The sequence below is a fragment of the Ambystoma mexicanum genome, chromosome 5q, assembly GCF_040938575.1.
Source record: "Ambystoma mexicanum isolate Mex_15411 chromosome 5q, UKY_AmexF1_1, whole genome shotgun sequence".
Classification (NCBI taxonomy): domain Eukaryota; kingdom Metazoa; phylum Chordata; class Amphibia; order Caudata; family Ambystomatidae; genus Ambystoma; species Ambystoma mexicanum.
This window is the reverse complement of record NC_090933.1, coordinates 1330907942-1330924575: the sequence shown is the minus strand read 5'-3', so window position 1 is coordinate 1330924575 and position 16634 is coordinate 1330907942. Positions and strand designations below refer to the sequence as shown.

The 16634-nt window shown below is 45.0% G+C and overlaps 1 protein-coding gene across 5 annotated transcripts in view; it reads left to right on the top strand.

Moving 5' to 3' along the window:
* LOC138498076 (zinc finger protein 615-like) overlaps window positions 1-7352 on the top strand; it is an 82914-nt gene extending 75562 nt beyond the window's left edge. For all 5 annotated transcript variants that reach the window (XM_069621924.1, XM_069621925.1, XM_069621926.1 and 2 more), the window contains one exon: window positions 732-7352. In XM_069621924.1, the coding sequence (XP_069478025.1) occupies window positions 1146-2555 (1410 nt within the window). In that variant the 5' untranslated portion in view covers window positions 732-1145 and the 3' untranslated portion in view covers window positions 2556-7352. The remainder of the gene's footprint in view (window positions 1-731) is intronic.
* The last annotated feature ends 9282 nt before the right edge of the window (window positions 7353-16634 follow it).

Sequence of the window (16634 nt, the reverse complement as noted above, 5' to 3'; positions counted from 1 at the left end):
ATTGGTCTCTGACACAATCGTGTTCGTTCTGTCACTCCTGGGGGAGAGGGATGAGTTTGGAGTTTATCTAGGTTTAAAGTCCATGTTTGAATGTAGTGCCAGCGTGGCCTGTGCCATTCTCACTGTGGGAAGAGATTGGCGCTTTTCCTTTAATTCACAATGCAGTCCTTATTTCCTCAATGGTGCTGTTGGTTATATTATTCATGTTTGGGCCAATACACATTTGCCCAAATATAATGGAGTCATCAGTAATTACATAATAGACTGGTCGGACATATTGCCGATTGGTGACAAGCTGCTGCTGACTTAGTGTCAAATGTCTGCATTTATCATTTGTATATGGAAATTGGGAGATTCCATGTATTAATTTCTAAACAAATAAAATGATAGAACGTATATAAATGTTCCTGATGATTAAACTATCCATTTAAAAGGTTTATTCATCGAGCTGTATTTTCTTTCCTAATGTTTTGGATACTAAAATGTTCTAAATAAAAATTAATCACACTATTTCTGCTGCATGTTACCTCAGTCCCATTAAATGCTCTCATTAGAGCACCACTACTCTGACACCTATTAGGGTGTCTTTCCCCAATAGATGGCATTTCAAAGTCGTATAAGTTACTCTGTGAGTTCACATCACTGCTACTGAGTAGAGTCTTACTACATGTGCTGCCTGTGATTGTGAACGTGTTGAAACTAATAATGTTTGTCTCCTTTTATCTTAATAGGTGACTGATGCCCCAGAAATGCAACAGTGATAGTTCAATTCTCTGGACTAACACAGCGAAAAGCTTCATTGTTAGAATATGCCATTTCCAAGCATCTTAGAAGTGTGCACGTTTGGGGTCCAGTTGTCTTTTCAGAGTATTCAGGAACTGAGATTGAGAAGCCTCTTGGATACATGACAGCTTCCGTCAATATGACCCCTCCCCCCTTTCGTGGTAACATCCAGTAACGAAGCGCGTTCATTCTGTAAATCCTGGGGGAGAGGGATATCTAGCACGAAAATTACAATGTTTTATGTGCAGTAAGGAAAGCATTTCTCATTTGTGCTCTGAATTTGGAAAAAGGTTCAGTGAAAACTATCCTTAAGTCAAGGCACCTGACAAAATAAACTGTCCAGAAACTATACTGGTACAAAAATGTGGGAACAATTGCCATCTGACGAACATACTTCTTGCCCACATGAGGACATGCGTGAAAAACCTTATCAGTGCACTGACTATGAGAATAGCGTCCATTTGCATGATACACTTATGTGCCACCAGCATACAGGTGAGAAACCTTATGAGTGCATTGAATGTGGGAAAGGGTTTGCTCAGAAGCGACATCTTATTTGTCACAAGAGAACACATACAGGTGAGAAACCGTATGGGTGCACTGAATGTGGGAAAGGGTTTGTTACAAAGAGACACCTTACTCTCCACCAGAGAACACATACAGGTGTGAAACCTTATGGGTGCATTGAATGTGGGAAAGGGTTTGCTGATAAGGGCCACCTTATTTACCACCACAGAATACATACAGGTGAGAACCCTTATGAGTGCACTGAATGTGGGAAAGGGTTTGTTACAAAGAGACACCTTACTCTCCACCAGAGAACACATACAGGTGTGAAACCTTATGAGTGCAGTGAATGTGGGAAAGGTTTTTCAATGAAGCAACGCCTTATTATCCACCAGAGAACACATACAGGTGAGAAGCCTTATGAGTGCACTGAATGTGGGAAGCGGTTTGCTACAAAGAGAGAGCTTACTATCCACCAGAGAACACATACAGGTGAGAAACCCCATGAGTGCATTGAATGTGGGAAAGGGTTTGTTACAAAGGGACAGCTTACTATCCACCAGAGAACACATACAGGTGTTAAACCTTATGAGTGCAGTGAATGTGGGAAAGGTTTTGCTCTGAAGCAAAACCTTATTATCCACCAGAGAACACATACAGGTGAAAAACCTTATGAGTGCAGTGAATGTGGGAAAGGTTTTGCTCTTAAGCAACGCCTTATTATCCACCAGAGAACACATACAGGTGAGAAACCTTATAAGTGCACTGAATGTGGGAAAGGGTTTGTTACAATGATAAAACTTACTATCCACCAGAGAACACATACAGGTGTGAAACCTTATGAGTGCACTGAATGTGGGAAAGGGTTTGTTACTATGATAAAACTTACTATCCACCAGAGAACACATACAGGTGAGAAACCTTATGAGTGCACTGAATGTGGAAAAGGGTTTGTTACAATGATAAAACTTACTATCCACCAGAGAACACACACAGGTGAGAAACCTTATGAGTGCACTGAATGTGGGAAAGGGTTTGCTACAATGAGAAACCTTACTATCCACCAGAGAACACATACAGGTAAGAAACCTCATGAGTGCAGTGAATGTGGGAAAGGGTTTGCTTGGAAGCAATGGCTTATTAACCACCAGAAAACACATACAGGTGTGAAACCTTATGAGTGCACTGAATGTGGGAAAGGGTTTACTCAGAAGAGACATCTTATTTGCCACCAGAGAACACATACAGGTGAAAAAACCGTATGAGTGCAGTGAATGTGGGAAAGGTTTTGCTCTGAAGCAATGCCTTATTATCCACCAGAGAGCGCAAACAGGTGAGAAACCTTATGAGTGCACTGAATGTGGGAAAGGGTTTGTTACCATGAGAAACCTTACTATCCACCAGAGAACACATACAGGTGAGAAACCTCATGAGTGCAGTGAATGTGGGAAAGGGTTTGCTTGGAAGCAATAGCTTATTCGCCACCAGAGAACACATACAGGTGGAAACCCTCATAGATGCACTGAATGTGGGAAATGTTTCAGTCAAAACAGTTCCCTTATTAGGCACCAGACAAAACATGCAGCCAGGGTCTGTTTCAGTGTAGTGAATGTGGGAAATACTTCAGTGAACAGGATGTTCTTATCTGCCATGAGAGAGGACATGGAGGTGATGAAATCTCTTCTGCAATTGCACGTGCTTCTGATAGAAGGAGGTGCTTCTACAATGCTACCGAGTTTGGCATGGCTGACTAATACTGTGAAGAGCCTGCCTCCACAGCGGTTCTCGGTTTCCTTTGGTACACAAATGATGGTTGATTATGATTGTTGAATCACTGCTGTTTGAAATGCATCCCTTCTGGAATGTTCAGAAGGGAGACTGTACCTTCTTTGTTATGGTAACCATCCCATGGAACACTTTGCATAATGACTTCATGCAAATTAATGGGCACCATCATTTTGGAAAAAGACCCAATAACTATCGACCCTCATTGGATATATGGGGTGTTCCCCCCCCTTCCTTTTTACAGGGACGCTACCAGCTACTGAAATGGAACCGAAAGGGCGTCTCCTTTCACCTTTACCAGTACCGATATTATGCTCTAGCTACATAGATTCTAAAAAAGGATTCAGAGGGACTCTCCCCACTCCATTGCACATCTCTAGCAACGTACAACCCTTACAATGTACTACACTACCAGGATCTGCAACACATCCACGGAAGTTCCTGTTGCATCTCATGCACATATATAGGGATAGAGAAGCTTTTCACAAAACAGAAAGGCTTCAGGGAGAGATACATAATATGCATTACATAACTGTGTTATCAATTAGCATTTCACTGTACCTGCGTCTTAGAGCAAGAATTACTAACATTTAAAAAAAACATGTATTTATTTACACACATAAAAATCCCTCATACATTCTCTCTAGAATAACACAATATTCCAACTCTCGAAGTTCACATAGAATTTAAACACATGTGTTTGTCTGGTAAGCATCAAGTCTCGTCTTCTAAAATCAAATCAATCTACATCACTTCTTTAGTCCTGGATATTCAAATACATGTTGCGCATATAAAACCCTGTCCAACTCCACCTGGGGTTTAAATCGGCTTTCCATTGACAAAGACCCAAAAGTCCTGTCCCGCCTTATCCCTTCTGCTTCAGGAAAATCAAAATCCAAATACACCTGCTCTATCACTGAATCAATATGTATAAAACGGCATTGCATTTCTAAAGGCAAATCACAATGGTTTAACCTCTAAAGTAATAACTTGTATAGGCTCATCAAACCCACCCCATGGCAAATCACAATATATCAAGCAGTACATTTCAATGTATATCATAGTGTTCAAATGCATAGCAAAATACCACTGCATCATCCAAAAAGGACCACAATTGGAGCACATTATTCAGTCAAGCAAACCCCATTGCAATACTATCCCAATCATGACTCAAAGGGACAGCTTAAGGCATACGCCCCCCTGCTCCCTCTGACAGGATCTCAGCATGGCATCGCCTCAGCAAGTCAGCCAGCCCGACCCTGTATAGATGCTTCTCAACCTTTATACTCTGATGTCAGGTGCTATAAAGCTAATTATTTCCAGATATGACTATGGCAATGACATGTATTCTGTGCTCCTTGGCATATGTGACTAACTTCAGGTGGCACAGAAAGTGCCAACCTGCTTCTTTCAGGTATTGAGAAATGTGGCCATATCCCTCTTTCATTACGATCCACACGAGCTTCCTGTGACCACTCACATTGGGTTTAAGGTGCTTTGTCTAGCTCATTGCACCTTTTATGGCAAATACCCCCCCATCCCCCATTCTGCAATGGATCCTTCCACCCTTGTCCTCCCTTGTCCTCCCTGTGCCTCTACTACTCTGGGTGAGGAGGTGATGTAACTCTTCTTTTTTGGGGGTGTTTTTGCTCCCTATATCTGGAATACCCTCTGTCTAAGATTGCATGCCATCTCTGGCCATATGACCTTCAGATGTTTGCTGAAGACCCATCTGTTCTGGTTTGTCTTTCCGTCATTTTGCTGGATTCTCCTATGTTTTAATGTCCACCTGCTGTTAGAACCCATAAACCTTTGGGTGAATAAGTGCCATAGAGAATGATTTTTTTTTTATTTAAAAAAGTCAGCTCTTAATAACATCTCTACAAATAAGCGGTGTATCAACCATTTACTCCCCAAGAATGTACTCCCTTGAAGAAAAGTAGCAAAACTCTAGAAGCAATGGACAAGTAGGTGCCAGCCTTCCTGCTTTCTCCCATTCAGGTTCATGAATATATTCAGCCCAGTGATGCCAGCCAGGCAGTACCAGTGGATGCTGGTCTACAGGCATTTCTCCCTGATATGTAGGGAAACTATAAAGTAAACAATTTATATTTTATTGTACATGAATTGCTAGTTGTAAAGAAGTGTGCATTTCAAAGAGTTCACATTTTTTCTACTTAAGTTATGAGAAAAAATTACTTGCTTCTCAGTAATGTTTTTTTCTGATGGATGTTCCTGCCACAGATTCCTCATCTATGATATCCATACCCAAGCGCAGCTGTTCCCTTTGAAAGATTTCCACCGCTAGGGAGTGCTGCACCGCTCTGCATCTGTCCTACGCCTCTACGAGTCCATGCCAAAATGTTGTCTGGCCAGTATAAGTAGTGGTGCCATGCCCCATGATCTCAGTTCCACCCTCTTTCCCTAAAATTCTGGGGCAGGTAGGGAGTGCGATGAGGAATCCATGGCAGGAATATCCATCAGAAGCAACATTACAGAGAGGTAAGTAATTTGTTCTACTAATGGATACCGTCCTGCCACGGATTCAACATCTGTGATGGACTCCCTAAGCAGTATGAAATCTGGAGGAGGGAGGAAAGCAAGGACACCACCTAAACCAGAAAACTCAGAAGGACTGCCCTATCAATAATGGGCATCCTGGGCACAAGGGAATCCAAGCAGTAATGCATAGCGAACGTGTGCAGAGACGCTCACATTGCTGCTAGGAAAATGGCCAGGACAAGGAACCCCCATTGCCAGGCAGAAGTGACAGCCCCTCCTCTGGTAGAGTGAGCCCTGAGACCCTCATGCACATCCTTCACACCCAGATCATAGCATTATGTTATGCAGAGAGTATGAGAGACGTAGAACTTTAAGACCCGTACTGGGTCCAATCGATGAAATCCTTCCTCTGCCTTAGAAGGCTGAGATGGAGGGAAGAACACAGGAAAATGGATATGAGAGAGATGGAAATCTGACATGACCCACAATCATGGGTCCCGTGGTCTTCGCCCAGAAAGTACAAGGAATCGCGGTACAGATTGAGGGCAGACATCTGCCTATTGCAGTCTGCACATGGCTTAAAATCGGAGGCCTTTGATGGAGTCTGCATGGCGAATCACTTTTAGAAAAGCTCGACGAGCACGTTCCCGATAAGCGAGCACAGTGCGCAGAAAAAAGGAACTGAGGTCATGGGGTGCGGCCCTGCTACTTATACTGGCCTCGATGTCATTTCCAGTGGAGGGCCCATAGATGCTTGGACGGACCTGACACAGCTGTCCGGCGCCACCTGGCGGCGGAAATGTTTCTGGAGAACAGCTGCGTTGGGATATGGGTATCATAGATGAGGCATACGTGGCAGGAAGGAATCCTTTAGAAATGCCTCTACTGGGAATTACATTATTACACCCCATAAAGTAATTTTACTTTCAACATCAACACATAGGGATTAAAATACCACACATTTTTATTATCTGGAGCCCTCCTTAACAATAAAATTGGAGAAAGCTGTATTCCCACATGGCTAATTAGACTAAGCTTTGCACAAAACATGTGCAAAGACCTGGAGAATGGAATCCATAAAACTGGAATAACAAATATTACTTCAGAAGTCAGTTTCCCAGAAATGCCTCACCAGGAGGGCCATCCTCGCTGAATGCTGCAGCATTTCCTCTTTTTGCAGCATGTTCTACAGCACTACAGTTTCCTTTTTTCCTCAGGATCCCCTGTACTCTACTACACTATTGCTGATCTCTATTGGAGCATTTTGGATAAGTAGATGGTTCCCCAGCTTGGGATCAGGATGTGGAGGTGCAATTGCACAAGAGAGGGTGCATGCCCACTATTAAAGCACTATCTTATAAGAAATTGTTTTGGTGTTGAAGGGCCCGGAGAAGATATCAAGTATTCCAATAAATTACGTGGACATGTATTTTAGAAAAGTGACTTTTTGTGAATAGAGTCGAAAGGGCAAATTGACTAGAAATATTCACTGTGTTGTGAGACAATAAAACTCATGGGCCTTTGGAAATGAAATGGTGCCTTTCTTTTTTAAATGAAAGAGTTTTGGGTTTAATGATATCACAGCTGATTCCAAGAAGCAACAGTGGACATAAATGTTCATAAAATAATGCTGATCTTGGATAAATTGATATGTCTAATGTAAAAGTCTCCCACCGGGATTCATACACTGAATGAAATGCTGATGAAATGAATATTGAGCTTCAGCCAATATGTCACTGTGTTCACATTAAAAATAAATTGTTAGTAAAACTCCAGTCTTGTGTTAAATCTGTTTTTCTGGATTCATTTTTGTATAAACTGCTTCCTGGAACAGAGGTGATTCATTTGTTTTAATTAGTGGGGTGACCACCTCTATTCCAGTTTTATGCTGGAATTAATGTTATTGTCCACTTTTAAACTTTCTTGTCAACATGTCTGTATTTCTGTGTATTTTCCTTGAGGATACACAATTCTGACCACAGCACGAGTAATGCTATATGATATGCATAGACTCCTATTTTATTGAATTCAGTCGACTTATGTTTCATGCAACATATCAGCCCATATCAATCTCAGAAAAGAAACCGGGCTGTAACACGGTTAGAGTATGACTTGTGATGATCAGGCACGTATGAACAGTGGGTGCTTTGAAAATACAGAAGAAGATGACGCTGTAAGAACTCCCAGGTGTCGGTGCACCCTCTGCCCACCTGTAAAATCACACTGCTCCATCATGGAATGACAGAAAGGGTAATAGATGAGGTGGAAGTGACTGGTGAGAGACATCAGCACATGCTGGAACATACCAGAGCAGGGTCCATCAGCTACCTCTGGCAGATTTACCCATTGTTCTCTGCAATCTGATTGGCAGACGGGATGTAGAAAGCTGCTGATGTAAACATCAAACTAAACTTAACCACCCAACTCATTAGCACTGCTGGAAAGAGTGACCAAACAAAAGCTGCAAGGCAGGTAGAAAAAAGTACAAATCATATCACATTTTAAGGCTGTACATAGCAGACGTGAACTTAATAGTAAAACAGTGCCTTATTCCTGAATATCTTTGAATCTAATCATTAAGGTTTAAAATGTATAAACACACACAGTAGCAGACCTCATTTACACCAACATGTATTTCAATGTATCATGAGCTTCAGGGAATGGCTAATTCACCAAATGTTATCATTGCTCACTCTTGGTCAACCGAGTCTCTTGACTTTGTGGTGATCTTCAGGTGAGCCAAGAGACCCTCCTGGGCTTTTTTTTTGTATTTCCCATCTGCTGCTCGCAGCGCTCTCAGTGCTGTTGTTCCCCCTCCCTCCCCGGCATCCATTTACTGGTCCCTGTTTCCCTCCCTCCTCCCAGCCTGCCCACATCCCCTGATTGGGTGGCTGTTGGTCATCACTGACCCTCCCCCAGAGCAGCCATCTGCCCGTGCAGCCCCTGCGGCTAATAGCCCCAAGGCAAAGGGCGGCCCCCACTGAGGCGGCTCCTGATAGTATCTGCAGATGTCAGCAGGGGAATCCAGTGGCCTGCCATCAACCAGCAGCGACTAAGCAAGGTAGGAGTGGCTCGGGTTTGCAATAGGCCTGAACTCTACACTGACAATTGCATTGTGAAACCTGTGCCCTTTTTCCCCTTATACAGGACTTATACAGGACTCTCAGACTTAGGTGTGTTTTCTCCGGTATTTAAAAATGCATTGTGAAACCTAGGCCTTTTTTCCCCCTTACACAGGATTCTCAGACTTAGGTGTGTTTTTTCTCCAGTATCTAAACGCCATTGTGAAAGTTGTGCCATTCTGTTGTTTTCACTTCTTAGCAAAGCATTCTCCTAGTAAACTTTCTTCCATAGTCTGAGTGCCTGTGGTCTTGTCCAATTGCCTACTATTGTCTCATCTTTCTCTGTCTCGTCTGCTTGTGCCCCTCCCTGTGTCCTTCTCTAGTGTTCTCCCCGCCCCTGCCCCTCCTCCTTTCCCCCCTTCCTCTTCTCTCTTCTCACCACCTACTCTATAGTGCTCTCTGTCTCTCCTATCTTTTCTAACTGCTTCTCTATCGGCTATACTGCTCTTCTCACTAAATCTGGTAGGAAGAAGTTTAAAAAGGACATCCTGGTCTTCAACCCAGGCCTCCCTATCACTGACACCTATACCAGTGCCTCCTATAGGCAAACCCTCACCGACATCATCTTTGTTGTTCCCTCGCCAGACCTATGGACTCTTCATATCGTCTCTGTGCTTTCTCCTCTCTCTTCTTCTCCCAATAATGGTGGCACCAGGTGGGAGGCCCTCGTGGTCCATGCCCTCACGCCAATCTCCTCTTTGATAGATGCTTCCCACGCCTCATCAATTTCCTCCCTTCTCCTGCTGTCCCCTCTCTTCCCTACACAGCTTCCTTGGCTTCCCCTGCTGTCCCCTCCTTGGCTACCTTGCCCTCTCCTCCTTCCTCTTATGCCCCTCCCCTTCAGGCTTCTTCTACACCTCCGCAGGGCCTACCTCTGATTTGTACCCCTCCCCGGAAGTCTTTCAAGGATGGCAATCTTCTCCGTATTGCCACTCTTAACTCTCGTTCAGCTGTCAAACACTCCTCTGACATCTGCTGCCTCCTGATAGAATTTGATCTTGATGTCCTCGGTGTCACCGAGACATGGTTCACGGCCAGCTCTGTCACAAGCTTTGACGATCTCCTCCCTGACGGCTACAAGATCCTCTCCGTGCCCAAGTCCAACCGTTCCAGAGTGGGTGTAGCCTTGATCTTCCCCAAGTAGATTCCTAGCTCTGTCATTCCTACCGAGGCCTACTCCGCTTTCGAATGCAGGCTCTCTCTCATAGCCATTCCCTTACTGTGGCTACCATCTATAGGCCTCCTGGTCAGATCTCCTCCTTCCTCTCTGAGTGGGCAGACCTCTCCTCTTCACTCCTGGTATCGACCACTCAAATTCTTCTTCTTGGAGACTTTAACATCCACCTGGAAGCTTCCTGTCCTTCCTCTGGACTCTTTTGCAACCTCTGCAACTCTCACTCTCTATCCTCCCCTCTGGTCACTCTGCTGGGCCCACTCTTGATGTTCTTATCTCTACAAACCTTCCGCTCTCTATCCCTCTCACCACTCCTCTCTCCTCGAGTGATCACTTTCTCCCTTCCTCTCAGCTCACTCTCTCCACCCCTCAGGGCAAGCCAACTCCAGCACTGCCACCTACATCTCGGTTATCCGACCCATGAAGCGTGTGTCAGTTGAGGCTTTTGTTGCCACTTTCTCCGCACTCCCAATTTAGCTTTCTCACGCCCTGCACAGCCCTCTCCATACTCCACTCTGCTATATCTGATACTCTCGATGTTCTTGCCCCTGTCATGAGGATCCACTTGAAGTTCAAAGCCAAGTGCAATTCCTGGTACGAATCAGACCTCACCACCCTTAAATGCACGTGCAGGGTGGCTGAAAAGAAATGGTGTGCTTCCGGTTCATCCTCTGACAAACTGGCCTGCTGCCTTCTCCAAAGGCAATACCGGCTCTCTGTCCGCACCAAGAAGAGAGCCCACATCCAAGTCTTCGTGTCTGCGGCTTCTAACAACTTGGCCGAACTCTTTAAAATCTGGGGGCTCGAATGGGAATGGGGATGTACCGGGTCTGGTTCTTTGAATGAGGAAGTACCGGGTCCTCCAAGGTTGGAATGGCCCAGTAATTCCTCATTCAAGGAACCCGGACCCGGTACCCGGTAAGGGGGTAACCATGTTGCAAATTGCAGCATGGTTACCTCCAAGGTCGTAATGACCCCCGATGCCTCCTGCTTGACCATTGGGGTGTATAAGGGATGACCATGGTGTGGTCATGTGCCACCACCCGCTCCATGAGGCAGGGCTTGTTGGTTGTGTGGGAAGTATTTTCACCCCCACAGACCCCCAGGGAAAAGGAGTAAGAGCTTGTCACATGTGGCATAGGTTCCAGTGGCTCTTTAACAGATGAAGACAGAAGCAGTGCTCATTGCTTCATTTATATGGGACGTCTGCAGGTGATTGGTAGTATTTTCTGTGCGCAGAAGACAACGAAAACAACTGTAATGCATACCAAAGCAAAGGCAAATTTGTGCTAGGCCTCGTGGAGAAACATTTGAGCGAGATGACAGCTAGATATACCCCCCCCACCCGCAAAACATTGAGCTTGTGCTTTCCTGCCCATGTGCGAGAAGTGCTTGGAATTCAAGATTTTGGCGAGGACTTCTCTGGGCTTGGTCCACACAGCAGGAGTCACCCAGAGTCAGGAATTAGAAACTACAGAGTAATAAGTTGTTAGTCTGCGCAAGGACCATATATTGATGAAGCTAAATTCCAAGTCTTGTATTATCCAAAGTTGGGTTTATTGGTAATCCCCAATAAATCCACAGCCGACACATGTTTTGACCAGTTGGTCGTCCTCAAGGCTGTTGTTAATATCACAATTCAGTTTGTGTCAAATATTCCACATACAAATCATCATTGAATAACATAACAAGAACAAAAATAATATGCATATGAATACCACATTGGTTATTATATACGGTAGGTTGGTCAAGGTCAGGAGAGATGTGAAGGTATAGGGAGAAAAACATATATACACAAAATTGAATATTACATACAAGGAGTCTTGAATTTCAACCCCATACATGAGTCCCTTCTCAATTACAGTTGTACATTGACATGTTGGACTTCATGCAGTAGCATTGCCTGATGCCTCCGGGCTGCAAGTGTGCTATACTATGCAAATAAATAAATAACCACAGAGGGATTCCCCTATCAGATAATACAGTGACCATACATCATTCCTTGCATCATAAAGATTGATGCGTGGTCTACCACGCATGTGATGCCAGTTCCATCTAATGTATGAAATCCTGACCCTGTTGTGGTCTCCCTAAAGCTGTCCTGTCGGAAGTGTGATAGCACATGATCACTGGCTTGACGTGATTTTATTAGTGAAACCCCTAGTTAAACCCTGTGTGGGTGACATGCAAAAGTGTTAGTCTATCTCAGATAGGTAATACTCACCGAGGTTGGGGAGTATAGAAATTCTGCAGAAAGAGACACATGAGGAGAGGGCAGAAGCAATATTATGAATAACTGTTTTGTCTCTTAATTATCATGCTCAACTCATTCGCTAGGCGCTTGAAGGGGCAATTCAGGCTTTCTCCTAATGTGTAGTATCAAGTGAGTGGTCAGCGGTGTATGGGTTAAAGCCCAAATCTTTACCCTTAATGTGTAGTATCAAGTCAGTGGTCAGCGGTGTATGGGTTAAAGCCCAAATCCGTACAGTAGTAACTGCAGCCAAATATTTCTCCTGAGTAAAGCCCACTTCCAGTCACTAAAGAAAACATGTGAAATTAAGCAATAATACTGTAACGCACTGGATAATACTAATCTACAGCCATCAACAAAAGTGTAAGTGATCTCAAAGCCCAGCTTACCTAAATCTAGCAAGTGCTCAAGCCACAGTGGTAGTGGGTAATTTCCTCCTCTTAATCCTATCTTGCTGGATGCGGCACACCTAATCCTAATAATAGCAAAATACAACTTTCATGCCGTCAACTGAATCAATCAAACCTTGGAGCCCAACCACTTGTGCAGCAAAAACCAATCAGTGGATGGGTGCGGAAGGGCTGAACCTGGAGGGAGCTGGTAGTGACAGGGGAGGTGGGTTTATGAGAAGGAGGTCTTAATAGGTTCAGTGGAGAAGTGGGACAGAGGTGAACCTGGAGGGAGCAGTAAGTGACAGAGGAGGTGGAGTAAAGAGAAGGAGGTGTTAGGTTCAGTGGAGAAGTGGGACAGAGGTGAACCTGGAGGGGGCTGGTAGTGACAGAGGAGGTGGGGTAAAGAGAAGGAGGTGTTAGGTTCAGTGGAGAAATGGGACAGAGGTGAACCTGGAGGGAGCTGGTAGTGACAGAGCGGGTGGGGTAAAGAGAAGGAGGTGTTAATAGGTTCTGTGGAGAAGTGGGACAGAGGTGAACCTTGAGGGTGCTGGTAGTGAAAGGGGAGGTGGGGTAAAGAGAAGGAGGTGGTAATGGGTTCAGTGGAGAAGTGGGACAGAAGTGAACCTGGAGGGAGCTGGTAGTGACAGAGGAGGTGGGGTGAAGAGTTGGAGGTGTTAATAGGTTCAGTGTAGAAGTGGGACAGAGATGAACCTGAAGGGAGCTGGTAGTGACAGAGGAGGTGGGGTAAAGAGAAGGAGGTGTTAATAGGTTAAGTGGAGAAGTGGGACAGAGGTGAACCTGGAGGGAGCTGGTAGTGACAGAGGAGGAGGGGTAAAGAGAAGGTGGTGTTAATAGGTTCAGTGGAGAAGTGGGACAGAGGTGAACCTTAGGGGAGCTGGTAGTGACAGAGGTGGTGGGGTAAAGAGAAGGAGGTGGTAATAGGTTCAGTGGAGAAGTGGGACAGAGGTGAACCTGGAGTGAGATGGTAGTGACAGAGGAGGAGGGGTAAAGAGAAGGAGGTGTTAATAGGTTCAGTGGAGAAGTGGGACAGAGGTGAACCTGGAGGGAGCTGGTAGTGACAGAGGAGGTGGGGTGAAGAGAAGGAGGTGTTAATAGGTTCAGCGGAGAAGTGGGACAGAGGCGAACCTGAAGGGAGCTGGTAGTGACAGAGGAGGTGGGGTAAAGAGAAGGAGGTGTTAATAGGTTCTGTGGAGAAGTGGGACAGAGGTGAACCTGGAGGGAGCTGGTAGTGACAGAGGAGTAGGGGTAAAGAGAAGGTGGTGTTAATAGGTTCAGTGGAGAAGTGGGACAGAGGTGAGCCTGGCGGGAGCTGGTAGTGACAGAGGAGGTGGGGTAAAGAGAAGGAGGTGTTAATAGGTTCTGTGGAGAAGTGGGACAGAGGTGAACCTGGAGGGAACTGGTAATGACAGAGGAGGTGGGGTAAAGAGAAGGAGGTGTTGATAGGTTCAGTGGAGGGCTGGGAAAGAGCTGAGCATGGAGGCAGCTGGTAGTGACAGAGGAGGTGGAGTAAAGAGAAGGAGGTTTTAATAGGTTCAGTGGAGAAGTGGGTCAGAGGTGAGCCTGGAGGGAGCTGGTAGTGACAGAGGATATGGGGTAAAGAGAAGGATGTGTTAATAGTTTCAGTGGAGAAGTGAGACAGAAGTGAACCTGGAGGGAGCTGGTGGTGACAGAGGAGGTGGGGTAAAGAGAAGGCAATGTTAATAGGTTCAGTGGAGAAGCGGGACAGAGGTGAACCTGGAGGGAGCTGGTAGTGACAGAGGAGGTACGGTAAAGAGAAAGAGGTGTTAATAGGTTCAGTGGAGAAGCGGGACAGAGGTGAACCTGGCGGGAGCTGGTAGTGACAGAGGAGGTGGGGTAAAGAGAAGGAGGTGTTAATAGGTTCAGTGGAGAAGTGGGACAGAGGTGAACCTGGAGGGAGCTGGTAGTGACAGAGCAGGGGGTGGGGGTAAAGAGAAGGAAGCGCTGGTGTTCACATCTGCAGGGTGTGCCCCCCTTCCATTCCTTAACCCTCAGCTAACAAAGATATGGCATTAAAGAAAAAATAATTTATATGGAGGAAATGAATATAAGTGCTCACAAATCAAAGAATTGATACAACCTGAGTAATCAATCCAGTGACTGAAACCCACATTCTATATTTCCTGTCTTTCATATAAACATCTGATAGCATGACTGGCTTCTTTTCTTACACTTTGAGCAAAAGTGATGGATGAACTTTTCTGCGGGATTGTGATTCCTCTGGTATTTTTTTACGCAGGATTGTGATTCCTCTGGTGTTTTTTGTTTGCATGGAATTGTGATTCTTCTGGTGTTTGTTGTGCGTGGGATGGTGAGTCCTCTGGTGTTTTTTGCTCAGGATTGTGATTCCTCTGGTGTTTTTTGCACAGGATTGTAATTCTTCTGGTGTTTTTTTGTTGCATGTGATAGTGATTCCTCTGGTGTTTTTTTGTGCAGGATTGTGATTCCTCTGGTGTTTTTTGCTCAGGATTGTGATTCCTCTGGTGTTTTTTGCACAGGATTGTGATTCCTCTGGTGCTTTTTGCACAGGATTGTAATTTTTCTGGTATTTTTTTGTTGCATGTGATAGTGATTCCTCTGTTGTTTTTTGCGCAGGATTGTGATTCCTCTGGTGTTGTTTTTTGCTCAGGATTGTGATTCCTCTGGTGTTTTTTGCACGGGATTGTAATTCTTCTGGTGTTTTTTCGTTGCATGTGATAGTGATTCATCTGGTGTTTTTTGTGCAGGATTGTGATTCCTCTGGTGTTTTTTGCTCAGGATTGTGATTCCTCTGGTGTTTTTTGCACAGGATTGTAATTTTTCTGGTATTTTTTTGTTGCATGTGATAGTGATTCCTCTGGTGTTTTTTGCTCAGGATTGTGATTCCTCTGGTGTTTTTTGCACAGGATTGTAATTCTTCTGGTGTTTTTGTGTTGCATGTGATAGTGATTCCTCTGGTGTTTTTGCATGGGAGTCTGCATTACCTGCATATGGCAGTTCCTTATCCCAGTGCTTTCTCGTGAAGGTGCTCCACCAACCGACAGAACCCATACCAAAAAATGTTTTATTCTCCTGCCTCATTCAGGGCATAAAAACATTGCGCCCAGCTAGAATCCACCTGTTTTCTCCTATTGGAGTCAGAAAAGTCACTCTGGGTTCCGAGTCATGGGCAATGTGAACCAGTCATGGTGGAGGGAAAGAGATGAGAATTTGAGGAAAGGCGCTGGTGGCGATGACATGAGTGTTGGAGAAATTGAGTATCGGGTGGTAAATTGTTGCACACTGGGGAGTTTTAGACATGTAATCAGTGCTGTGGGAAGAACGCTCTGGTTAAAGGAGGGAAAGAGAAAAGTATTTGGATAAGAGCTGGTACGGGAACCCACAGCAGGAGAAGTGCTTGCTTAGGAGCTGGAAGTAAAGAGTAACTTGTAAAGGTCAAAGAACAGACACTTGCACAACTCCTCTGATAGCGGGGATCAAGAGGATGCTGTGGAATGCAAGGAAGAGAAAAACAAGCATTTCAGTAAGTAGGTAGCAATACAGGATTGGGCACTACCCTGCAAGCCGATGAGCTACAGTCCAAATAGAAGAAGAAGTTGGCAACAGTGCAGAAGGCATCAGAAAACCAAGAGAAGTGTGGGAATGGTGAGGAGGTTTGAAGCATTGGCGAGCGCTGTTTCACTGTGGAATTCAAATGGGATTTGGGCCTCTGTTCATGTGTTTGGGTGCTGCTGAGTCCATGCATCCTGATTCATGACGATGCTGCTGGGCACCATGTGCTCATGAAATCTGAAATAGTTGAGAAGTGAGACATGATGTGTTAAGCAGCGTTGATGGCATCAGCTGTTATGTTTACCCCCCCCACTCCATCAGAAGTAGTGACTGAGTAGAACAGTGGGCAACCTATTGTAGGTTAGGAAGATTGTAGTGAACCGGAAGAGGTTGAACACATCTTGGGTGAAAATGGCTAGAAGGAAGCACGGGAAGTGTCAGCAGACCAAAGGATGAGTGCTGTTCCTGCTAACGTAGTGAGGGAAAGAAGAGATTGGAGGAAATGAGAAGGGGGGGTGTAAGGGTGTTGGGGAGAGTGCCACTGATCT